Source organism: Carya illinoinensis, chromosome 14 (assembly GCF_018687715.1).
Source record: "Carya illinoinensis cultivar Pawnee chromosome 14, C.illinoinensisPawnee_v1, whole genome shotgun sequence".
In the NCBI taxonomy this organism is placed as follows: Eukaryota; Viridiplantae; Streptophyta; class Magnoliopsida; order Fagales; family Juglandaceae; genus Carya; species Carya illinoinensis.
The window spans coordinates 16,701,278-16,723,594 of NC_056765.1; the positions used below are offsets into that span (position 1 = coordinate 16,701,278).

Sequence of the window (22,317 nt, forward strand, 5' to 3'; positions counted from 1 at the left end):
ATTTAGAGCTCGAGCTATGGTGTAGTTTTCATCACCACGCGGCAAATCATCCTGAGGCTCATCGGTAGGCCTTCTTTGTCTGACCATTTTCCTGCCATAACATAACCTTCAACCCCATTTAAACTTCGGACAAAATAAACAATATAAAACCAAAACCAAATAACAATAAAATAAAATAGCATACAATAAAATAAACAAGTAATTTAAAATCAAGCTAACTCAAATAAATTCAAATTTAATGAAATAATTTCAAATCAATTAAAAATTGAATTAAATTAAATAAAACAATTCAAATAGTAGACTTCAAGTAAAATAATTTTAAATCCCAACTTTAAAACTCAAAAAATTTAAAATATAACAAATTAACATAGAATAAAATAAAATAAAACCTACAAAATAAATTGACACAATAAAATAAACAATAAATTAAAATCGAAGTAAGTAAAACAAATTCAATTTTAATAAAATAATTTCAAATCAAATAAAATCGAATTAAATTAAATAAAAACAATTCAAACTAAATAAATAAATAATTTCAATTTAAACCTTCAAAATATTCTGGTATTGCACCTATGAGAAATGTGGTTTTACCCAGAGTGGAACTACTCTGATACCATCTGTGACGCCCCCAACTCCCACGTACGGACACATGGAAATCGAGGCGTTGGGATGTGTGACCCATGTTATCATCATCCTGACGCCTCGATTTCCACGTATACGTACGTGGGAGTTGGGGGCGTCACAATAATGTTGCAAGCTAACCTGCCAATTTCATTTTGGGATACTCTTTTAGTTGTTACCTATATTTTGAACCGTTTGCATTCTAAGTATGTTTTCCTAACTCTATATGAATTATGGAATGGAGCAAATCAAACTTGGAACATTTTCGGCCTTGGGATTCTGAAGGTGATGTTCACACCACTTCCAATAAATAGGGAAAACTTTGGCTTAGAAAAAATAAGCATGATATCTTTATTAGATATTCAGAGAGCTCAAAGTGCTACATAATTTATGGTGAATATCTTAACAAAGGAATAACATTCTCCTTGACTGTCACCCTACTTTCATGTCCATGAAGAAGGAGGTTTCCATGTGGCTCTTGGTGGGGAGACGGAAAAGAGATCAAGAGTAGAGGGAGGAGAGCAAAAGGTCAAGGGGGAGAGGAATGAGAGGGTATAAATTGGAAATACATGAAGACGTTAAAGAACACGTACGTACAAATGCCTCATAATCTCTATTCATTTGCATGTACTGAAACCTCAAATGAATTACGAGTATGATTCAGAAACAGTTCTTAGTGCTTCGTCCTCGCACAAGATGTTAAAATGTACTTCCTCCTAGATTGGTAATCAAATTAATTAATGAATCCTACTTATAAGTCGGTTTAATTCTCTTGTAAATCAAATCCTATCATATCAAAAGCATGTATTCCAGACCTATTTGTTTTATTCATTTAAAAAATCCTTTCGTCTTCCTAATGCTAGGTCAATCTGTTGACGCGAACATGTAAACGAGCCCATATTTAAGGCTGGGAGAATGTACACAAAACTCTTTCAAACTATCATCCAATTCATCTCAAGTAAACTTAATTTGGAAGTAATATCTACCCATTTGTAACTAAAACCTGGAATTAATTCTAAGTTTGATTCGGAAACAGTGCTCTGTCCTTGCACAGGATGCTAGAATGCACTTCCTCTTAGATTGGTAAGCAAATGAACAAGATATTTAATTTTCATAATATTTATCTTATCTCTATGTAATTAAATTATCTATAAGTAGGAAGCAATCTTTGCTATTGAACCAAAATTGAGAATAGCAAAGATGTAGCCCTTAAAGTTTCTCTCCCTTATTTTCTCTAGATATTCTTCATTTCAATTTCTTTTACATTTCGTAATTTCTTTCATTACTTGTAAATGAGAAAAAGAAATAAGGATTATCGATCGTGCTCTGTTCAGATAGAAGCTTTGGACCATATAACGAAATCTTTGTAATGTATGGCAAAAGGAAATAATATAGAAGATCATGCCAAGCATGGCCTTGCAATGGGATGAAAACATGAGTGTCAACCGTCAGTTAATGAAATGTAAAGTGGATAGGAGAGTGGTTTAGCACAAGAAGAAGGCGTGAGTGAAGCTAAAATTTATAATGGAAAGTATTCCTAAAAGACCTCATAAATTCATAGAACACTACAGATCAGAGGCATTCAAAGAGAAGAATGGCAAGGTTATTTCTCACACTTCTCCCCGACTCCAATTTTTCATTCGGATCTTTCTTTCATTGTTGAAGTTGCAAAGACGAAATCAGTAATAATATGAAAAACTTAGATCCATATGGTTATGCACTAGTGAAGAGGAATAGCAAGAAATTGATATACTAACTAAACAATGGAGTTGAAAAGAGTAGTAGTGATAACAAAAAACGCTAAAACCTAAAATCTTAATACATCCAAGTCTTACAAACACACTAAACTCGTGAGGCAATGAAGGAAGTTATGAATCTCTCTATTCTTTTATGTTTGAGGAGGGGAATTGTGAAAGGACGGTCTTTTCATTGCTACTTATGTTCAGCGAATATCTTGTAGGTGTACCCGAGGTTTTGTCGGTTAGGCCCAACCTGGATTATGGTTCTGTTAAAAATATATATAGCTCTTCAAGTACTCAATCAAGTACTGTATCAAGCGCACAAACTGAAAGTACTCGGTTGTTTCTTTTGGGGAATGCCAAACACTGGCTTGTTCGGATGTCCAAACCGGGAGTTAGAGTCCAAGGCTCAATTGATTAATTATTATGCTCAAGCATGACCAATTAGGTGTTCGGGTGGAGTAAACAAGATTTGAGTTTTTTTTTTTTTCATTTTATTTTACCTTTCCCAACATAGCTTCAATTTGGTATTCTTTAATCACCTTGTTTCCTTTCACCCAGTAATAAAGGGGGCACCCATAGTGGCACCCTTCCCCTTCTTTTGGGGTTTTTGAACTAGCTATTACTTCATGAGTAATGCTACTTAATTACAGAGTCCTAAGATACGCAAGCTCCACATATTCATTTTGAAAAAAAAGTGATTTACCCATATGGGTTTCATGTTTATTTACTTTTTTCAAATGAACTATGCGAGATTTGCTTACTCTAAGACTGCAAATACTATTTTTTTACTTCATAAGCCTTGATGGCTTGCCTTTAATGACCAGTCGGGAGTTCCACTAAAAGAGGCTATTTGTAGCCCTTCCCCCCTTTGGATGAGCAATTTGCACCATAAACATGATCTCTCTCTCAATGTGTCGCTTCTCTCTAGTTCTGGCACTTAGACTGTGAAATATGTGAGTGTTGCTTTGGTACTATTACCATGTAGCACACTCCACCATTGATACGGGAGGATTTTGGATGAACAATGACAATAGAGAATCTGTGAAACAACTGTACTAGATCTACAATTTGCCAACGAGATAAGATCGCTTCCATTATGTATTCTGATCTAGTATTTCTAACATACCCTGAAAATGAAATAGTAATTTTGTAGAGAGAAGGATGCTTAGATGTGTGTATATCACGTTTCCTGGCAATCAAATTTTGGTTTTTGTGGTGAGCTTGATGATGAAAGTGCAAGGGAACTAGCTAGTTAGCATTTTCATTTAATTTATTTTTTCCCACAATTGTCATGTCGATGCATTTTTAGGTTGAGGACAAATGCTTCCAAATTTGTAGGTGTACCGACTATATTATTGTTCTGCCAGATAAAAATTTTGGATCAGAGAATAAGGATTATGGAGGTTGTCCCTTTGTTTAATGTTGGAGTATATCATCACTTATAGAAAACATGGAATTAAAGTCTAAAGAAGAAAAGGTCAAGGCAAAAGTAGACAATATACCTTAGTTATTTTCTGTTATCTTGATTTTCAGTATAAATAGATCTAAATACAATGATTAGTTTACTTAATTCATTCAGTACAATTCCTTTTAGATAGATTACATTCATCATCTTCTCTATTTTCATTTTTTTTTTCATTTCCAGTTATTAAAACTCTCGACATGGTATCGAGCTCTAATTTCGTGGAAGTCCAAAAAGCAGGCCACAATTAGTTGATCCTTTGCTGAAGCGGAGTATCGAGCTCTTGTAACTACAACATGTGAGGTGCAATGGTTAGTCTATGCATTGCAGGACTTGCAGATTAATCTCAAGTTGTTTCACATTCCCTCCCGGCTACAGTTGGCATATATACTCACCAAGCCACTGGATTCATTGCCTTTTGATCACACTCTCCACAAGATGAACATTCTCATTATTGATGTTCATCTTGAGGGGGGTGTTGGAGTATAGCATCGCATATAGAAAACATGGAATTAAAGTCCAAAGAAGAAAAGGCCAAGGCAAAAGCAGACAATATACCTTATTTATTTTATGTTATCTTATTTTTAGTATAAATAGATGTAAATACAATGATCAGTTTACTTAATTCATTCAGTACAATTCCTTTCAGATAGATTACGTTCATCATCTTTTCTGTTTTCATTTTTTTCATTTCCAGTTTATGAAACTCTTGACATGGTATTAGAGACAGGCTTGGCAATGTTTTTGGGCAATTTGCTAATTTCATGGAAGTCCAAAGGCCACAATTAGTCGATCCTCTGCTGAAGTAGAGTATCGAGCTCTTGCAGCTACAACATGTGAGGTGCAATGGTTAGTCTATGCATTGCAAGACTTGTAGATTAATCATCAACAGCCCACAACTCTATACATAGATAGCAAATCAGCAATGTCTATTGCCACCAAATCAGTTCAGTATGAAAGAACTAAGCACATACAAATTGACTGTCACTTGGTTCGAGAGAAATTGCAAGAGAAGCTTATCAAGCTGTTTTACATTCCTTCTTGGCTACAGTTGGCAGATATACTCACAAAGCCACTGGGTTCATTGCCTTTTCATCACACTCTCCACAAGATGAACATTCTCAATATTCATGCTCATCTTGAGAGGGGTGTTGGAGTATAGCATCGCATATAGAAAACATGGAATTAAAGTCCAAAGAAGAAACGGCCAAGGCTAAAGTAGAAAATATACCTTAGTTATTTTTTGTTATCTTGATTTTCAATATAAATAGATGTAAGTACAATGATCAGTTTACTTAATTCATTCAGTACAATTCCTTTAAGATAGATTAAGTTCATCATCTTCTTTGTTTTCACTTTTTTCATTTCCAGTTTATGAATCTCTTGACATTTAATAAAAATTCTTCCACATCCTTATAATATCTATTTCTAACTCTAATTTAAATGCAGGTGTATTATATCCTGTGTCTTTACTAGCTTAGAACTTCACTTATCTGTTTTAGCATATATAATTGGATACAGCGATATCTTGATCTTTGAGATCTATTAAATATAAACTAAATTATTTTGAGCTCTCTCTCTCTCTCTCTCTCTCTCTCTCTCTCTCTCTCTCTCTCCTTGTCAAAAAATTAAATACGGCATCACCGAGTAAGCTTAGCATGTGTATTTATGCCTATGTAATGAAAAATGAGCATTGCATGTGATGATACTATCTAAGTAAATTAGTTATACAAATATAAAAATAAACTTTAAAAGTGTTGTTATTTTGAGTTGGATTTTTCCCCGAGGGTTATATTCAATGTTGTTGCAGCATGGGGCATCTTATAACAATTTTTTAGAATGGTTATGGAGCTTCGTAGCTGAGAGGAGCCTTAAAATTGCACTATATAATGAACATAAAAGTTTATTTGTGACGCTGAACAGAATAGCGATTATCCTGCAGGCTAGTTCCAACAGATGATTCACAAGAGAAAAATCGCCCAAAACCAAAGAGAAACGTCTCTAGGGTTTAACTGAATATTATCAAATCAAGCAATCATGAAAATCAGTCCACAAGCCGGACTGTTATAGTAAAAAATCGTGTTTATCCGAATTTTGCCAAAAATAGCAAAATCTCAGAAATCACTCCAAATTGAAATTCGAAATAAAATAAGCAATCTGCAAAAAATCCGACCCAAATCGGGTTTAAAATGACTTCCTAACTGACAAGCGAAATATTACCATAAATAGAAAAGAATAACTAAAACTAATGATTCGGAGGGGAAAATAGCAGAATTTGAGGTCGAAAAGAAGGCACATGGAGCCATGCTCATTGTGGATAGCGTGCGCGCCGAAAAGAGCTTTCTGAATTGGGGTCTTATGTGCGATTCTGACACCCGTAGCCAAAGTTATGGCCAAAAGACTGAAACGCACTCAAAACGGCCCCAATGAGGAACATATCACAATCAATTCCCACCTTTGCGCTGATCTGCCAACTCATGGTATCTCAACGCCATCAAGGTACAATCTGACAGCTCAGCATCATCTGTCTCGGATCCCCCTGCATCAATTTGTGTGGTGGATCCAGTTCTTTGAGCCAGAGATGATTAGCAAAAGTGAATGTTTAGCAGATGTGGTTCTTGAGTTTGCGGCAGAGAATGGCATTACAATGAAATCACACTATGAATTATGGACATATAAAAGTGGATTGCGGTTGATACATACATGAAGGCTAGGAAATGATCTTTACCACAAGGAAAAGTCATGGAGCAAGATAGTGAGCTGTCCCTACTCTGGAGGAAGTTGACTATAATCACAAGGAACTTTTTGTTTTTTTAAATTTTATTTTTATTTTTATTGTTATAACAACATGTCAATACAACTTAATTCAAGTATATCTAACGAAATCAAAACTCAAACTTACTACATTTCCACTGCCTCTGACCCAAAAAAAAGAAAAACAAATACCCAGTCCCACCCATAAAAAGCCTTTGTAACAATTGACATGCATTAATAAAGATCTTAAAGACTTGGCAACTGTAATTTAAAGTAACGCAAACAACTGGGTACAATGAGTGGGGACTCCACTCTCCAGGCATGCATTCAATGGATAAAACCCCAAACATATCTAATCTCAATCCCAATCCCATTCCCCCCCCAATCCCAATAAAGAACTTGATGTTGTCAAGTGTGAGAAAAATGTGATCCTGAGCATAATACAAACTTACTGCTAAGATGTTGTCAATCTCATTCTGTACCTGGCCTCCAGTTTAAACAATCCACCAACTTCCACACAAATTAGGAGTGAGATTGGGATCGCAAAGATCTACGGCATCCTTCAAGTTGTGGAAACCGTGACATAAAGGGCATTATCATGTCAGGTATGAGGTGGACAGCTAGAAGAGTAGCTGGCAAACTGAACATTCAATCGATAGTCATGAACCGTGAGCTCTATATAATGGAAAGTAATTCAGCGTTGTTTAATGAAATTTCTCAAATATTCTTGTAAAATTACGAAATTGTTTATCAATTTTCTTGAACAAATTAGTTAGATCCCAATATTATTATTATTATTAAATGAATAAGATATTTAAAGAAAATAAACAAACTTACATAACACAACGATTAGTTACGAAGGGAAACCATTTAAAAAACTCTTTAAAGGTAAAACCCTACAGGGCAACCAAACCCAAGAAAGTCAATCTTATTGTTTGAAAATTAATTATAAGTAATTCTCAATTACAAGACCTTTGTAACTTGACTTTCTTACTTGTCCAGACAGATGAACTATTTGTCTTCTACCGCAGTAGCAGCCAGAACCTCTAGCTATATTCAAACTATTGACTTTCCTCCTGAAACTCCAATGGTTGAAATCCAATCAACGATCTTTCACACTTGAAGTAGGATCACACTCAAAGAGAGATTACAAATATGAAATTCACTAAATAATTTTTTTACCAAAATATGCAATAGAAAGTGCTCTAGAAAATATATAGATCTGAATCTCTATAGATTCTAACCAATAAGATCTCTTAAATAAACAATCTGGAAAGAATTCCAGTTGAAGTAGGATTCTGCTGAGTGAAGATGTCTCCTGACAAATTGCTGACATTTCGTAATAACTCTCTTCTACAGTGACTGATTTCTGTTCGGCTTCTGTTATAGATAAATATAGATCCCCATGGACTTGATTTTTACCTAAATGACTTAGCTAAACAACCTCTAAGATTTCTAGATAAACTCAATGTTGTTTAGAGATAAAGTCGATAATTATTTTGTATTCATTCAAAAATTGTAAATATAATGATAAGATAAACCTTATCATTTAGTCATCTAATCCTAACCAACTTTTGTCTTTACAATCTCCCCCTTTGGCAAATGGTGACAAAATCAACTTAATAAATGTAATATAAAACCTGTCTAAAACACAAATAACAAACCAAGAACCCGAGTAAAAATTCAAACAAATAATCAAGAATAAAAACTATGTCTAGCAAAAATAAACTTTCTCCCCTTCAATATTATTCAACTCCCCCTCAACAAGTTCATTTAAGCAAGTTCATTAAACTCCTCCTCAATTTCACAATACTAAAATATTTCAACATATTTCAATTTGTTCTTCCAATACTCCCATTTTTTGTCACGAATCTGACAATACTCATAATAGAATAAATATTATTTATGTGTGCCGAGATGAAAGACATGATGAACAACTTTCATGTGTCTCAACTTTTCATGGATTAAATGCACCTGATGTATGAGCATGAATGTATGTCAAACAATGAGCAAATGATTGAGACAAAAAAACAAACACTTGGTATGCACTGGGATAAAACTGAACTGTATAATCACATAACGCACCAAAAATCGTTCTCAATACATGCATAAAATCGAACCATATGAGCATATATTTCAGATTTTAAGATATTCTAGTCCTAACATCCAAACAAAAATCAAAATCTCAATCTCCATATATGTAGGTACCGAAACCTAGAACTGGAAGGAGATAATGATTTGAATAAATTCAAAATCTTACCGTGATGGAGAATCTTTAGTCAACAAACTTCGGACCGAGTACTTCTCCCAAGAAAATTGAATGAGACGTGGATGAGATAAGGAGGGCTAAGGCTTGTGTATAAAGAGTGCCGTGTGTTTAGATGAGTTCCCATGCAAGTTAAGGGGTAATTATGTTGGGAGGTTGGGCTCATCTTTGTGACTGAAATCACTTAAACCGTGCATGTGCTTTGTGCCTTAGAGTCCCATTGGAACTTATGCCAATAGATCAGAAATCAAGTCCCAGACTTCTACTTTAGAATCACAAATACCCAATACTGACTTAATCACAAAATATATTTTATATTTTTATCACTTTATTTATTTTATTTTAAATGAAATAATAAAAAAATAAAAAAAATAACTAAAAGATGAATCTTTTTCTTATATATATATATATAAACAATGAGGAAAATAACATGTTTTGATGCATCTCAATTCAAATGTAGTGTCACTCACAAAACAAATTAATTAGAGTACACTCTCTTGTTTGCAACAATCATCATGGATGTTCACTCGTTATAAGATCATTAATGTCAAAGTTCACGTGAGTGTGTGAGTGAGTAAACTTATACCATAGCATTTATTATTATTAATATATATATATTTTTTTTGTTCTTCAATATATTTATGGTACTATTATTGAGAGTATTTTCTTCTTATGGATACTTACAAGAGTTCGTTACTCACCTTAAAATTCAAACTTTATGCTAGAGCCTAGATACATAAGTATCTCCTCCAAACACTAGTTTGCACAACCTCCTCCATTTTTATATCCAATTTTGTTGCTTATCTTTTTCTACAATGATAAGAGCAACGATTTTTTCTATAAGAACTTAATGAGATAGATCCGTGTAGGGTGTTAGTCTTTTTCTGCAATAATTTAACACCGACTTTTTTTCTATGGATCAACTCTTTGTGTTTGGCCATGGGAGAACTATTTATTAATGTACTAGGTTCAATTAGTATTAGTCAATTCATGGCATGAACTCCCTCTACGATGAGCATCAAGATAAACTTCAATTCTAATATGCATATATATAAGTACCTCACAGTACTTTGTAAATAAACTTTGCCAGGATAATCCATAGTGTTAGTATGTACAAAGTATAGAGATGTATATAGGTTCAAGAATTTATTAAGTGAGAACATAAGTTCTCAAATTTTGACATATTAAGCATGTACTGTCCTTAAAGAAAAATTTTGAACCAAACCAGAAAAAATAGTATATTTTTCTTATTTAAAATAGAAAAACAAAAACATAAAAGCAAAACAAAAAAAGTAAAATGCACGTCCTAACTAATGCAATAATAAAAAGAATGCAGAAATAAGCAAGGAGTCTTATCAATTAATGTGACATGACATCTTCTTTGACTACCCACTTTACTTTAAATTTTGGTCTATTCTTTTCATTAACACAACTTTGTATGATCTTTTTTTTTTATTATTTTGAAAGTAAAAATCTGCTAGTTCATTAAGTTTGAGACTTAATAAGTTGATTTGTTGACTCATATCACAAACTTGATTCTCTAGATTCTTCCCTTTACTTTTTGGGTTTCTTTCACTACAATTTTATGCACTTTATTCAAGTTAAAGTAATATGGCTTTATATGACCAACAACACCACAATGATGACAAGTTTGAATAAACTTATTTCAAATCAGCCTTTTTGAGGTTAATTTTCCATGAGGTTTTCAAAAAATATTTGACTTTGAAGCGACTTTTTTTGGATCATCTACAACTTTTTTTCTTTTACAAAGACAATACCTTTAGAGATAGTGGCAGCGGATGATGACATTGTAAGATCTTTGTCTTGGGAAGTTGTATATCCTATGTCAAATCTTTCACAACTCAACTTCCAAAAACTCAACATCTCATCTAATTTTTCTGTTGTTGTTTTTTTCGTGTGTGACGCCCCCAACTCCCAAGTACGGACACGTGGAAATTGAGGCATCGAGATGATGACAACATTGATCACGCATCCTATCGCCAAATGTAAAGTATATATACATGCAACACGTGTACAACAAAACAACGCAGTGGATAATTAAAATCAGTCAACTAAGTACCAGAATTGTTAAAATACAAACTCGCTTAAATACAAGCATAACAAAAATGTTACAAATATCCAATAACAACGTCATAAAAATCCAAAATACATAATTAAAAAGCAGGGAACTAATTCCCAATAAAAGCAAGCAAAAGCCACCAATTTAGTCATTCGACAAAGCTGCTTCCTTGGGTTCAGCCTCTTCGTCATCTGCATCAAAAGTTATGGTACCAAGAAATGGTATCACAGATAAGTAATAATCCAAACAAAGCACGAGATAAAAATACATTTATGCAATAACAAAATGCATGACCATGATACCATATGCATGAGACCCAAAATTATCATTTCCCAAAATTAAGTAATTTTCCACGCAGGTCAAAAATCCCATTTGGCCTAAAAATCCAATACATTAAAACATATCCGCCATTTTTTCAGAAATGGCCCAACATAAAATTCATTAATCACATCTCGCTATTTTCTCATAAAATGACCCACATATTCAATTTGAATCCGTATGCACCATAATCTCCCCTAAGGACCATCCGCACATCCTTACTCCTTTTACCACACTGTAGATAATGACTATACGTGTGACTTCGTAACTAGCAATGTCCAGTTCCGTGCCCAGCGTGTTCGTAACCGAGCATCCTCTGGCCTCTACCAGCAGAGGAGCCATAGAGTCGGCATAAAAGCGTTACCATCCAGTCCGATCTCGTTGTCGCCTAGCGATAACCTAGGGGACGTCACTCAGTATATTCCGCTCCCAAGTGACCAGAGGAACTTCATCTAGATAATGTTCATCTCAACTTGGGGTCGTGCTACACACGCACCTAAAAATCTATTTTACATATAAAAATCCAGTTTTCATTCTTATTCATAAACATGCATGCAATTATGCAATATAATAACATGACACAAGAATGACCAACAGCCAATAAATCCCAACATCAAGCAATCACACAAACTCTGTTCACCATTCCAACCAACTCTTGACTCCTTGAACTCGGCCCGACACAACCAACCAATTTTATAAAATATTTGTTAAAATAAAAATATATTTTAAGGCAATAAAATCTGTAAGTAGAAGCGCACGAACACCCGATTTAACGTCAAAAGTTAACTCAAAAATAAATTTTTAAAATTTACAATTTTTGGGACCGAAATGGGTTTCGAAAATAAGTAAATTTTAAAGAGATATTTTCGGAATAAAATGTTGATTTACTGAAATAAAAATCAAGAAGACGACGGCTGGGAAAATGAGGTTCACGGCAAGAGCAAAATAATCAAGAAAACCCAAAGTGAAGCTCACAGCGTGGGGTCAAAACAGGGGCACGGGTTTGGCTTCAATAGAGCACAAAAAGGGGCCAAACAACTGGAAATGAAAGGGAATAAACCATAAGCTTGAATCACGAAAATGCTAGAGGAAACCGAGCATGAAAGTGAGGCCAGAAACAGAGCATGACCCACGGATTCACCTGCAGAAACCAGCAAAAACAGAGGAAAAAATATAAATGCAAGAGAGAATAGGTAATGCATGGTTTAACAGCAAAAAGAAAAAGAAATTTTGGAGATGAAAATGCAAGCTAATACCCGAATGAAATGGAGGAGGAGTTCGGCACAGTGGTTGAAGATGAAGCAGAAAATTGTCCAATGTAGGAGAAGAACAGCCGGCGCAACAGGAGAAGAAGAAAATGAGAGAAAACAAAAGAAATGAAGAGAAGAAGAAGCAAGGAGAAGCAACAGCAGCAGCCAAAATAGAAGAGAAAAAGAACGAAAATAAGGGGAAAAGAAAGGGAAGAAGTGGATAGCGGCGTAGCGCTAGAGGAGAAAGAAAGTAGAAGTCAAGCCCTGAGGTCTTAAAGCCAAAACGACGCCGTATTGCAAAGGAGAGAGGGCTGGATTTCAAGGCTCACGGGCTGGGCCGAAAATGAAGGGAATTTTGACCCAAAAACAAAAGAGAAACCACTAAACTAAGCCCAAACCGAAATCAAAGATTTAAAAAAGGAAAAATGCACAATAAAATAAATAAAAATCAAATAAAAATAGTAAAACTCACAATTAATAAAATAAAATTTTTAAAAGCCCAAAAATAAAATAAAATAAAGTAAAGCAAAGAGCAATTTAAATGCAAAATAATAATTAATATCTAGAAAGTATTTTAAAATATTTTGCATAACTTAAAAATCATAAAATAAATCTAACTAATAACACATTAAATTTAAAACAAGAGAACTATTATTGATAATAAATTAAATAATTATTCATTAAAAATGCACGTAAAAATGGGGTATAGCTTGCACATATGAAACTTTTCCAATTGTTTTTCTAGTACAACCTTTTGATCCTTTAATCTTGATACTTCAACACTAGAAATTTTTAATGCCTCAAAAAGATTGTTTTTCACATTCCCTACAGCAATAAATCTATTGTACAGTTTCTTGTTGAGTTTCTTTAATTTATTCACTTCTTCACACATATCATTGTATGCTTCCTATAAACTTAATTATTGGTCAGCATCAATAAGTGATACATCTGAATCACTGTAATCATAACCACGTTTAGATTTTGCTAGAGCAATCTCAGGAAAATCATTCACAATAGTAGAAAAATCTATAAAAGATTTTTTATCATTAGATGATAAGCTTGAACTTTCAAAATCTAAACTGTCACTAAGTATGACATTCGACGCTTTTCCTTTACTTTTCTTAAAATTTTGAAATTCAATTTTATGTTACCATAACCAAAACATTCATAGCACTTTACTTTATCATCATTATCAGATTTTTCTTTATTCCATTTTTCAGAATAATTTTTCTTTGCAAAAAATTCTTTGACTTTTTTTTTTTCTTTTCACTAGACTTTTTATTAAACGTGAATTTTCTGAACTTTCTTGCTATGAGATCTATATTTTTATTGTTAAAATTTTCTTTATTAGAAAAATCATCTTGATCCTCTTTAACTATTTTGAAAGCAATGGAATTACCTTCTCTTATTTGAGGAAGTGATGATTCGTACATTTGTAAGGAACCGACTAGTTCTTCAACCTTTATTATATCCAAATACTTACTTTTCTCAATGGCAGTAACCTTAGGCTGAAATCTTTCAGGTAGACATCAAAATCTTCCTCACGGCCCTTGAATCCTCCATCTTCTCACCGAGATTAAATCTGGAATTCACAATATCATTCAGTTTATCGTAAAAATCATTAAAACTCCCATCTTCCAAAATTTTAATCTCTTCAAATTTTGATGTTAGTATCTGCAATTTCAAATTTTTTACTATTCTTGTGCCTTCATGTATAACCTTCAAAATATTCCAAACTTCTTTAGCAATCTCAAACATGGAGATTCTTTTAAATTCTTCGGGGGATACCGTCATGAAAATAGCATTAAGTCATTTGCTATTCCAATTGCAATTGCTGATTTCATCTTTTGTCCAAACATCTATAGATGTCTCGGGTTTAGTCTATCCTTGTTCAACCAAATGCCATACACGTTCATCTAAAGACTTGAGAAAAGCCCTCATCCGAACTTTCCAATAAGCATAGTTTTCCCCATCGAAATATGATAAAACATATAATGACGTTGACATGATCTACAAGGGTACAGATCACACCCGAATGAGTGAATCACGCTCTGATGCCAATTGAAATTCCCCAAGCACCTCTGTAAAATCACCAAATTGTCTACCAATTTCCTTAAACAAATTGATTAGATCTTAATATTATGATTATTAAACGAATCAAATATTTAAAGAAAATAAACAAACTGGAAATAGTTCCAATTGAAGTAGGATTCTGCTGAACGAGGATGTCTCCTGACGAATTGTTGACATTTCGCGATAACTCTCTTCTGCAGTGATTGATTTTTGTTCGGCTTCTGAAATGGATAAATACAGATCCTGATGCACTTGATTTTTATCTAAATGACTTATCTAAAAGACCTCTAAGATTTCTAGACAAACCCAATGTTATTTAAAGATAAAATCGATAATTATTTTACATTCATAAAAAAATTACAAATATAATGATAAGATAAACCTTATCATTTAATCATATAATCTTAGCCAACTTTTACCTTTTACATTTAATATATTGTATCTAGAGAGAGAGAGAGAGAAAGAGAGAGAGAGAAATGGAAGTAGTTATGAAGATAGTGAGAAGTTCGTGATGGACCTCAAGACTTTATTCCTAAACATGCTATTCCAGCTGCTATATTGCTTCTCTAAAATCGAGGTTCTGTCCTCTTCCAGAAAACAAGTTTTTAAAACATAGCCAGAGGAGTATATGATGTTGGCATAAGAAACAGGTGAGTGTAGCCAATCCCGCATTTGTCATGCAAAGCAGTCTTCAGCAAGAAAAGAGGGAATTAAATATATTGAGGAAGAGAGATTCTCAATGTCTTTGCAAGAGAAGTTCACATTGAAAATAATGACTTAATTACTGCCAAATAACCGGGTGCTAAAGTATTCACGGATTAATATTTTTATCATGGTTTTGTCCGTTTGCTTTTAAACATGTTTTCATCCCTTTGGAGAGAGGATCTCTACTTCTGAAGTGAAAGATGACATCAATCTTTCAGAGAGGAAATCTGGGACCGTACAGTCCAGATGAGATGCTTTGGGCATTCAAATCGGGCCTTAATCTTATCTAAGAGGAACTTTGCAATTGGTTATTTAATAACTGTGATTATATATAATTTATTTGTTGTACTTCAAAAGCAAGTCAAACAGCCCCTGTAAAAACAAAGAAACTATTACTTGTATGTTGGCACGTTGCAGCTTGGACTAAACTTATGGATTCTTTGCTCGTAAAAGTTATACTTTAGTCGTCCACTTTTTTTGGGAGTAAATATAGATGCAAAAGAGAATATTGCAAAGAGCCTCTTAGTAATTTACTGAGCATACATACTTCTTTACGAATACTGTTTTGTTGAATTATGACATCCTGGGTTTTATTTGACTTAATTATAGGAGCATTTTTCAGTTTCTATTCGTGAGATAAAAATTTCTTATGTACCAGTAACTTCATATCTCCCTCTTCCTTTTCAAGTTCTCTTTGATTCCCTTAAATTAACAAAGATTTAGAGAGAGAGAAGAAAGAGAGATTGAATATTTGGGAGAGAGATTCGGTTTTCAACCATGTTGGTGGTTGGCACTGCTCTGTTTGGGGTGCTCTGGAAAAGGAAAGGGAAAGAGATTGAGGAGCAGAGGAAGTGAAGGTATAATAAATTTAAATTAAAAAATAAATAAAAGAAGTGGCTCTACGACACAGGGACCCAACTGGGGTGCCTACAAGTACAAAAAAAATTTTAATGTATTTTTTTAATATTTTTAAATATTTTTTATAAATAAAAAAATCTCAAAATCATTAAAAACATCAAGTAAAAAAATAAAAAATATTTATTTTTTTATTTTTTTTCTTAGTTCAAACTAAACTACCCTAGCAATTGAAAGAAATATAAATTACAAGTAGAAAATAGAGTCTTGGTGACTACACTAATTCCAACAAACACTGTCACTGAAAGCACTGAAAGTAAACAATTTAAACTTCATACAGATTCATCAGTTCAACAGAAAGGGAACTAACACTCGATTCTGGCTGATATGCCAATCATCCAAGGGAGTCCAGCACACATAAAACATCTTTTTTTACATACCAGATATTGCACTGTGGATCAGTCAGTTATATTAACCTTCAATTCCTATCAAAGATTCCTCGCCCGTAGGTTGACCTGATCATGCCTACAAGAAGGCCAAACATCAGCTGAATGAAGAGGGTGGCTATAGTGAAGGCCAAACAACTGAAAGCGTATACAGTCCTTGATTGCTTATGTAGCTCGATTAAAATGTCAATTAAAAAGACTGCCAGCATGGTCGTAATAGCGCAGAAGAGGCAGATGAGGCCTATTATCATCTGCCTCGGCAATTTCTCAAGAAAATCATCTTCTGAATAGCGTGATGTGAGGATTCCCAAAAACATCAAGACTGAAACTGTGGAAAAACCAAGGGATATGCCATCACATATCATAAAGAACTCAACCCTATTGTCTTTTGTGGAAATTGGCAAGCCGTTTTTATCGTTGTCACGACCTGGAATGGTAAAGGCAGCTGCAAATATAATGGTAACAATGAAAGCAGCCACCACAGTGCATGAAGTTGCTGTATCCTTCATCCATTTCTCTCCCCTTTCCATCAAGTTCTCATGGTTCTTTGTGAACAATTGTCGGGGAGTTAAACCATCTTTGTTGGTACTTTCCTTAGCCTTGGGATGGACCATTTTCTCTACCTCCTGCATTTCTTAGCTAGAAAGAAAATGTTAGATCAAGAATGCAACCAAAACCATTTACTCGGATATAAAGTATTCTAGAAGACTTCAAATCTAACCTTACACAGAAGAAAGAGTTAACATAATAGATCAATGCTTCCAAGTTATGATTAATCTACCACGTCCATGTTAAAATCGTCAGCTCCAATATTGAATATTATATAGTCCTAGATATATATTTTAGATATGTACGAGGATAGAGAAAAAGACTGCAACTGATCTACAAGATCAGCCCTTATCCCGACTCAGCCTTCTACGACCTGATCAAGATCCAAAGAAAGAAATGGTCCCGCAACATTTTTTTTCATGCTTTTTACCTGATATAATATCTTTCAAGATCCGTAAATGCAACATGACAAGATTTAGAGACACACAAGTGAGAACTCCCCAGCATAAGTTTGTTGTAGGATGAAGGATGTTAACTGCATATTTTGTTTGACTAAGGAATAAACCAGCGGAAGTAGATTGAACCTCAATGCCTAAGAAATAATGAAGGGCCCCTATATCCTTCATAGCAAATTCATTACTAAGACGAGCAAGAAAATTGTAAGAAGCTGAGAGTTGCTGCCAGTAGCAACTATGTCATCAACATAAAGGAGAAGATAAATGGTGCCAGCAGATGTGTGATACACAAATAAGGAGGAGTCAACTCGGCTAGGAACAAAACCAAATTTAATCAAAAAAGTACTGAACCGCTGGAACCAAGCACAGGGTGCTTGTATAAGACCATAAAGAGCACGATGAAGATGAAAAACATGATGAGGAAAGCGTGGATCAATATATCCAGGAGGTTGATCCATATAAACTTTCTCACTGAGAGTGCAATGAAGAAAAGCATTCTTAACATGTAGTTGATACAATGGCCAACCTGCAGAGATGGCAAGGGAAAGAATTAGACGCATGGTGTTAGCTTTCACAACAGGGCTAAAGGTTTGATCATAATCAAAACTAGGAAGTTGGGTGTAGCCTTTAGCAACAAATCGCGCTTTATAGTGCTCAACAAAGCCATCTAGAAGAAGCTTGGTTTGAAAGACCCAACGACAGCCAACAACATTTGTGTTATGTTGGCTAGGAACAAAGGACCAAGTATGATTAGAGTGCAAGGCTTGAATTTCTTCATCCATAGACGAAACCCACTTAGAATGTTTAGAAACAGATTTAAAGCCACGAGGTTCCTTCAATGCAATTAAGGATTGAAAGAAGGATGTTTGAGGCAAACTGGTGACACTGTGATATGCTTTGGGCTTGGAAATTCCAGACTTTGACTAAGTGGTCATGGGATGAGTATTGCAAGAAGAAGAGAAATCAGGTGCATGAGATAGTGGCAGTGGAGCTAAAATTGCAGCAAGTGCAGAAATGGCAGGAGCATTCTGTGTTGAAGAAACTAATGTAGAAGGCAGGATATGTGGAATCAACAACACATGAGGCGCAAGGAGTAATAGCAGGTGATGATTGTAAACCTGCAGAAGAAAAAGAAGAACTACTAGAAGAATATGATGGCAGAGAGTGAGAAGTATTAGGAAAAATTAGAAAATTATTTAAGGAATTGGGAGAGTCCGAACTAGCTCTTGCAAAAGGGAAGATAGTTTCATCAAATACAACATGACGAGAGACAAAAACACATTGAGTTTGATGATCCAAATAGCACAAACCTTTATGTATGGAATTGTACCCTACAAAAACACATGGAGTGGACCTAGGAGCAAGCTTGTGTGAATGATGAAGATAAGGATAACACAAGCAACCAAATGTGCGAAACAAAGTGTAGGAGGGTGACATACCATATAACACAGCAAAGGGTGATTGACCTTGGAGGTAGATTGATGGTATACATAGCTCCAGAGAAGGCAATAACCCAAAGGGAGGTAGGTGCATGAGCATGAAAAAGAAGAGTGAGATGAATAGTGAGACCTGTCTCAGTTACATGGCGATGTTTGCGTTCAGCACGTCTGTTTTAAGCCAGAGTATAAGGACAACTGAAGCGATGCTTAATGCCAAAAGAGGACAAGTATTGCCGAAACTTATGCTTAGTAAATTATGTGCCACCAACACTTTGGAAGGTTTTGAGTTTGTGAGAAAATTGATTTTGAATAAGATTATGAAATTTTACAAAGATATGAAAGAAATCAGATTTTTGCCGAAGTGGATAGAACCGTGTAAAGTGAGAATGATCATCCACAAAAATAACATAATAGTGAAAACCAAAAGAAGAAGTAGTGGGAGAGGGTCCCCATAGATCACAATGAAGTAATTCAAAAGACAAACGGTGACTTTTGCCTAATTGGCAACTATTACATAAATTGGAAGATAACATAGAGGAAGAAACAGAAATGACACCATCTTTGTTAAGAGTTTCAATAGTGTGAGTAGCTGTATGACCTAAACGAGCATGTCAAATATCAAAGGAAGCATGAAGACTGGGGGCATGCAAGGAGGTGAGAAGGGCACGATGAGCATGATGAAGAACATAGAGACCATGCTTTAGACTATCGGTTCCCAACACCAATGTCGTTTGAAGGTCCTATATAGTAAATCCAAAACCAAAAAATGTAATTGAGCAGTTACTATTAGAAGTTAACTTGCTAATGGAAATTAAGTTCTTGGTGCGAGAGGTAACAACAAGGACATCTTTGAAACTAAGAGAGCCAAAGGGAGAGTTATGAGAGAGGGAACCTGTATGTGTTATATGAAGAGAAGCACCATTGCCAACTACCACTTGATCTGAGCCTGAATAAGGAGAAACACTAGATAACTGATTTGCATCATTGGTCATATGAGAAGAAGCACCATTATTAGTATACCAGTCAAAATCTAGACAATCTTGCAGTGAACAAGAGGAGAAGGCTTCAGCTACATTAGCAGTTTGGGAATGCTCATATCGATCCCAACAAATAGAAGCAACATGGCCAAGTTTGCCACAAATCTGATAGGTGGGTCGAGATGAGGGTGGTGGGCGAGATGCAAAGTGTTGAGGCTAAGAGTTGCTGTGGGAGTTGGTGGATGAAGTTCCACAACCACGTCTAGAGCGACCATCACCACGACCATGACGAGCACCATGAGAGGGCTGCCTAGCTCATCGATGAGCAATAAAGCCAGTGAGGTGTTCTGCTTGGGAATTAAGAGACTTAACAAATAAATCATGACTTTGAGCTTTTGGCACAAGATCCTTCAATAGGGGTAGTGCTGTTTGAGACATTATAGTGGTGGAAAATGAAGAGAATTCAACCCCTAACTTCATCTTTGGCCAGTAGTCACCTTATCAGTTCCATCAACAAGATGACCCATAGCATGAAGTTGATCACACAAATTTTTGAAAACTCGGGAATAATCACCTATGCTATGAGTGCCTTTCTTCATCCATTGAAGTTAATCCTTCAATTGAATCTCTCGAGTTTTGAACTTATGAGAGAAAGAGGCTTCAAGTGTCTGCCAGGCATCAAAGGCAGATGTTAAGCCTAAGACTTCAGTCATGGCTTCTTCCGTGAGTGAAGAAAAAATTAGGTTGAGAATGAGTTGACTAGTTTGATGCCAAGTAGAATACTGAGGGTTTGGGATGGATTTATTATTGTCATCTATAACAGTGGGTGGTGGGGAAGGATTAGAACCATCAACATACCCGAGTAAATTTTGACTGGTAAGGAGAGGTAAAAACTGGCTCTTCCAAAGCAAATAATTGGTGGAGCTGAGTTTGATGGTTAACATATGAACCATCATGTTAAATGGCAAGGGAGAAGGGGAGGGTAACTAAGACTCCATAGGAAAAAAAAAAAAAAGAGATGGACGCAAGTCCTAGGTATTCTCTGATACCATGACAAGATTTTGAGGCACACAAGTAAGAACTCCTAATCATACATTTGCTGTAGGATGAAAACTTTATTTATATTATAAATTGTAATAATTATAATCAAGAGACTTAATGACAGAATATTCTAAAGCAATCAAAAAGGGATATACAAAGATATTTATTTGTTTCCTTCTTAAGTATTCTTGCTGCATTGACTTGAGGATGATGTGCTTGATTTGCTGCAAGGTTTCATAACAGAGGTTTCCATAGCAGAGGGACTAACTTAACACAACAGCATTGCTACGCCAATGTGGAAGTTATTTAACTGATAGTAACTTTCTCATGGCCAGGTAGACACACATGGGTTATGTGGTAATCCTTTAATAATATTTTCCACTTGTCCACAATTGTTGCTATGTCCATTAACATGCTCCGTGAGACCTTATTATATATTGCCTTGAGATAGCATGCTAAAGTAACAACAGGCAGTCTTCATCTCATGATATAATTTCATTTATTAATCCATTAGGACTCACATAGCGACGGAATTGGGAACCATCCATTCACTCATTCATATGATCGTCTATATTAAGATTCAAACACCATAGGAATCTTAATAGTTGCTAAAGGTTTTGTAATGGAGATACTTGTAAGTTATCTTCACATAATAAAATGGTTTCTTATGCATAGGTTGCCCTATTGTATGTTACTTTTAAAGAGTGTAGGGTTTGATCATGACTTTATCATCAAATTCGTGTCTCTTGATTATTCACTATTTTCTTGAATTTGTTGGTGGTACGCGTTATCGATCATTCCTGAATACACATTTAGTCTTAAGTGTTCTATATATAAATTTTCTTTTTTGAATTAAATTAATCCTTAATAATTCTTGAATATTTCATTGATTGTATCGCACACATATACACATCCTCTAAGTGTCGTATAAGGTGTAAATATGATTTTTCACTCTGCATCTATATATCTATGTGGTAAGGAAGCTCATCTGTGGTTTAGTCACTCCTTTTGAGGAAGCTATAGGTATGGCGATAAAGTAAACTCACAAATTGATGTTGGCTAGTACGTTAGATTGTAAAGTTACTTTTATTGTAAAATAGAACTAACGTATAATATGAAATCACGTCAATTGTCGAGTTTACTTTTATAAAATTCCTTTGTGGCTATAACACTTTTCTTAAAAAAAAACTAGTGCTTCCTAAACTATATGAAGCCAATAAGCAAACAACAAATCCATGAGTATTTGAACCCAAGTATCCGGGAAAAAATAGAATATTTGATGAA

General features: G+C 34.7%; 1 protein-coding gene and 1 long non-coding RNA gene across 2 annotated transcripts; both read right to left on the reverse strand.

Annotated features, from left to right (window-relative positions):
• Nucleotides 1-10,876: 10,876 nt before the first annotated feature.
• Nucleotides 10,877-12,722, reverse strand: LOC122293400. The gene is made up of 3 exons (XR_006237266.1): nucleotides 12,500-12,722; nucleotides 12,219-12,384; nucleotides 10,877-11,116 (listed from the first exon to the last, which is right to left on the reverse strand). It is a non-coding gene; the product is annotated as an uncharacterized LOC122293400 (long non-coding RNA).
• Nucleotides 12,723-16,604: 3,882 nt separating this feature from the next.
• LOC122293639 lies at nucleotides 16,605-17,204 on the reverse strand. Its single transcript, XM_043102166.1, has one exon. The coding sequence runs from the start codon at nucleotides 17,202-17,204 to the stop codon at nucleotides 16,605-16,607; it is 600 nt and encodes a 199-aa protein (XP_042958100.1).
• Nucleotides 17,205-22,317: the final 5,113 nt, after the last annotated feature.

What these genes read in the sequence shown, in the direction of transcription:
- LOC122293639 (XM_043102166.1), bottom strand. Translation starts at nt 17,204, where the DNA reads ATGCAGGAGGTAGAGAAAATGGTCCATCCCAAGGCTAAGGAAAGTACC.